At 40.5% G+C, this 4686-nt stretch overlaps 1 protein-coding gene across 4 annotated transcripts in view; it reads left to right on the forward strand.

The window, feature by feature from the left end:
* The window catches only part of LOC106881910 (putative ferric-chelate reductase 1), a 34182-nt gene that overhangs the window by 6000 nt on the left and 23496 nt on the right, over positions 1-4686 (forward strand). For all 4 annotated transcript variants that reach the window (XM_052976529.1, XM_052976527.1, XM_052976528.1 and 1 more), the window contains exons 2-3: positions 711-1005; positions 4324-4451. In XM_052976529.1, coding sequence (XP_052832489.1) covers positions 792-1005; positions 4324-4451 — 342 coding nt within the window. In that variant the 5' untranslated portion in view covers positions 711-791. The remainder of the gene's footprint in view (positions 1-710; positions 1006-4323; positions 4452-4686) is intronic.

Raw genomic sequence — 4686 nt, forward strand, 5'->3', positions numbered from 1 at the left:
TATATATATATATATATATATATATATATATATATATATATATATATATTTATATGCATACATACATACATATATGCTGAACCACTAAGTTATGGGAATGTAAACACAACATCAGTTGTCAAGAGATGGGGGACAAACACAGATACACACACAGACATAAATATGTGTGTGTGTGTGTGTGTGTGTGTGTGAAGGCGCATGGCTCAGTGGTTAAGGTGCTGCACTCACGATTGCGAGATCGTGGGTTCGATTCCCAGACCAGGCATTGCGTTATGTTCTTGAGCAAAGCGCTTCATTTCACATTGCTCTGCAATCATTTCATCATCTGACATGCAGCAGCACCCATTGCACCTGTGCAGATAATGTCGATTTGATGGAGGGAGTGATCTTATGTGGACACAAACATTTGATCACGGCAAACAAATCGTTTGTGTGGTTGTTTGGTAAGAAACTCTCAAATCCTCATATATCGTTTAATGATGGATAAGCCCATTATATATATATGATGGGCTTCTTTCAGTTTCTTTCACCAAATCCACTCACAAGGCTTTGGTTGGCCCATGGCTATAGTAGAAGACACTTGCCCAAGGTGCTATGCAGCAGGACTGAACCTGGAACCATGTTGTTGGGAGGCAATATATTTATTTATATAATCTTGCTGCTTTTTTACATTTAATATTCTTTATTTATATCTTTGTTCTATTCTCTAGTGTTGGTCATCTGGATGAAAGAAAGCACTTGGATGCTATAAAAACAACTTTAGTTTGGGATTTTTGAAGCTTTCTGCCATAATGTCTCCTGGTCGTGAAGCTCTCCATTTAACAGCATTGGTGATAACTTTACTCGTAGGCCTCTATGTGCCCACAGTAATATCACGTTCTAATGGTGCACCAAATTGTGAAGACTTAGCACCAAAACATCATAATAAAGTTGCTCAAACATCAGATCCACCGTATTCAGTTGATTTCTCTCCTCAAGATTTTAAAGGTGGAGACACTATTACAGGTATGTCAAACTTTTTTTACTGGTTTAGGTTTTTTAGTTTCTATTTCAATTAATACAGGCAGGTGTGCTGTTGAGAGCATCCTGTGTTTGCTGCATTCTTAGGTTAGTGAAAGGAAGGTAAATAGTCATGTGATGTTGGTGGAGGTGAATCCTCATCACTGGTTGGTTGTCGTCAGTGATACATGGATACTAACAAGAAGATGACCATGGCTCTTTTACAGTCGGTGACAGGTAACCAGTTCTAGGTGATTCTGTCAGGTGTAGTTAATCCCAGCACATTTGCTGTCACTAGAAGTTAACTGGTTCAACATCTGATCCAAGCAGATTATAGATCTTTGGAAAATTTTCTCTCTTATCTCCTTTCCCATTACCTTACCATTCTATTGCACTCACAGGCTCTTTACTATGATGGACATACTGCCTTTGCAATGGTTTTGACTCCCATTTAGTGCACAGTTTCCATTGACCTTCATTTTTTGCCAATATTTTGCAGCCTTGAATGTAGAATCACTATAATTTACAAAGTTTGCAATATGTTTTCCCAATTCTTCTTGAAACTTCCTTGTTACTGAATGCAGCATTTTCTTCCTTTCATGTTTCGCACAATTTTCAGCATCCAGTCGTCTGTAGTTTTAAGGTATTGTTTGAGACCAATGGTTGATATTTTGCATGACAGGCTAAGCTGGAGCAGTCCTCTACCTCCACTTTATTTAGGGAAATAGTGGTAATCCACATCTGCTTTTCAGAAGTTCAGAAGTTTCTTGATTTTGGTGTCCCTTTTTCTTATTTCATTAATGTTTCAATTTACAATGTTGCACATGAAGGTGACAACTGGGATTGCAAGAGTGTTTATAGCAGATATTTTATTTTTTTGAGTTGAACTCTGTTTTCAAGACAATGCATACTCTCTGATAGCATTCCTTCTTGGTTTTCTCTTTCATGCTGGTGTGATGACTACCTTGGCATTCATTGACTCCTAAATACCTGTACGTTTGTTCCTATTCCAATTCCTTAACGTATCCACATCTATTTCCTTTGAATTTCTGTCTTTCTTGAATGTTGCTTTCATGCATTTTCCTAGTACAAATTCCATCCTTGCATCATCCACTGAATACCTTAACTCCCTTCCACAGTCCTGCCAATGTGCTCTCGTTTTTGGCAAACACTTTCAAGTCATCCACATAAAACACGATGGTTTATAGTTTCACTCTGTTTTGAAGCCATGTTTCATTTTGTTAAATCCTGACGTCAGAAGCAAGGCAAAATAAAAGAGGAGAAAATGGATCACCTTGAAAAATAGTGAAGTTAATGCTTATGCTGCTGGAATTCAGAATTCCATAAGTGTGGTGCAACAATGTTAGAATTGTATTCCATTCAGACATGTTGTATTTCAAGAAGTTTGATATCACTAGAGAAAATTTCCTGGAAATCCAAAGTTTTCAAAATCCATGAGTGAGGAACATTGTTAAACACTTTAGGCAGTTTTTAGAGGCTGGATTGGTGAAAAGCAGAGTGGCACCTGTCCAGTGGTCAAAGTAAATGGTCCCTTATTGGAGCCATTTGGCATCACATGCTCGGTCCACCAGGGCTGCCTACTGTTGCCTCTTCTGTACGTATTGGCACTTGAGCCACTACTGTGGAAGTTGGAACAGCTAAGGGGCTTCCCTTTCGAGCTGGGACAAAGAAGGGCAATGTCAGCTTATGTGGACAATGCCTTGGAAGTGGAGATGGTCGCTCCTATTCTAAAGGAATATAAATCTACGCCAACAAATTGATGGGTTTGTGGTTGGGCTCCTGGAGAGGCAGGATGATGTCATCAGATGGCATCATTGGATGGTGGACTGATGGACTAGTTAAACTGCTTGGGGTCTGGTTTGGTCCTGACCTTCAGGTTGATAAGAACTGGGATGAGGTGGTGAACAGGGTGGCCAGTCTTACCCAGAAATGAGCTAAGAAGAAGCTGTCCATGAAAAGTCAGGCAGAGGTGTTGAATACCTACGTTCCCTCCATTATCATTTATTATCTGACCATCATGCCTTGTCCTAGTTACTGCTTGACCAGGCTGGAGAGTTTCTTATTTGAATTCTTGTGGAAGGGACGTATTCCAATGGTCAGGTGGTCACTCTGTTGCCAGCATTCTGTGAACAGCAGATTATGTCTACTGTGGCTCTTAATGTTCAGACATGCTCTCAGGTTACACCACCTGCAACAATTTTTGGATGGTGAGCATGCGTGGGCTCCATTTGTGAGGCTTGTCTTTCTGCAGCTCGTCTCCTTGATGGAGCTGCAGTCCTGGGTGAAGAAAAGACCAAGACCGAGTGCCTGTCACCTAGAAGGTCGTCAGGCACTCACAACCCTCTACTAGATGAGTAACAGAATCAGTGGATGTTCCGCTTTAGAAATTCATAGAGGATTAATGGCGAGGAAGTGTGACAACGTTCTTGGGGAAACTCTGGAGACTGACAAAAATGAACTAGCTAGTCTGTTCTGGACGATTTTCCAGTCAGGAACTGTCATAGATAATTTCCAAATGTCCTTGGCCCGGCAGTGCTACCAGAGGGTGCTACAGGTTTGAGATAAGCTCTACAAGCATGGATGTGCTGTCAGATGTGATGAAATCATTCTGCACACATTCTTTCAGTGTTCGGGCATTGCTGACTTGTGGGTTTATGTCGAACAGTTGCTGTCACTTGTGGGGTGAATCCATCTGTCGGTTGAGTCTGTAGTGATGATTGCTCTGCTGCCCTCCTTTAGTTGGGCAAGCAAGGCAGTTTTCCTTTGCCTGGTGGCAGTGGTGAAAGGCTGAAAGGCTGAAAGGCATGAGGACAGATACTTTCCTCTTTGGTAGAGCTCTTATTCACTTCTTCAAGTTTCATTTGAAATGGAAACTGAGAGTGGAGAGGGAAGTGTTGTTCTTGAGTGGGTAAAAGTTGCCAAAATGGCAAGAGTGGAGGGTACCTCTGTAAGTGTAGACCTGTACATTGGAGAGAAGGAATTATAGAGAGCACTTGCTCTTGGTGTTCAGGGAGATCTCAGAGAATGGGGTTCCTCAATTATCCGTAGTGGTCTTCCTGTATCATCCTTGCCCTGTTTTTTTTTAAACCTTTAGATACTATGTTATATGTCCATTCTTTTTCAGTGTATACCATGTATACTACCCTTTGTTTTTAATAATCATTCCATTATATGTAAACCTCAATACTTTATGTCTGTCTTTGTATTGTCCCCCTCGTCCTTCACCCCTGTGGCAAATAAATAAATGCATTATTATTTTTATCATTATTATTATTAAATATTGTTTGAAATGTGTCATTTCAGTTACAATAAACGGGACGGCAGGAAAATTTTTCCGAGGATTTGTTATAGCGGCTCGAACAGATAACAGCAATGTGAATTATGGCACTTTCACAGCTGTGCAGCGCACAAAATCAGTCAACAATTGTTTGGTAAGATTCTAACATTTTCCAGTAATCTCCAAACTTTGGATGCAAAGACTAAAAACATAAAATCATGCGACGTGTAAATCAACGAAAGTGTTGTGTTATGTTCCCAACCATATAAACAAGGGTTAGGGCAGTGCAGCTGCACTTGGTTCATAACCCTTTTGTTTTACCCACAATTTTGGGCATGTGGTTGGTAAGAAAGCTACTTACCCCACAGCCACTCCTGCGCCTATATATA

The sequence above is a fragment of the Octopus bimaculoides genome, chromosome 24, assembly GCF_001194135.2.
Source record: "Octopus bimaculoides isolate UCB-OBI-ISO-001 chromosome 24, ASM119413v2, whole genome shotgun sequence".
NCBI lineage: Eukaryota > Metazoa > Mollusca > Cephalopoda > Octopoda > Octopodidae > Octopus > Octopus bimaculoides.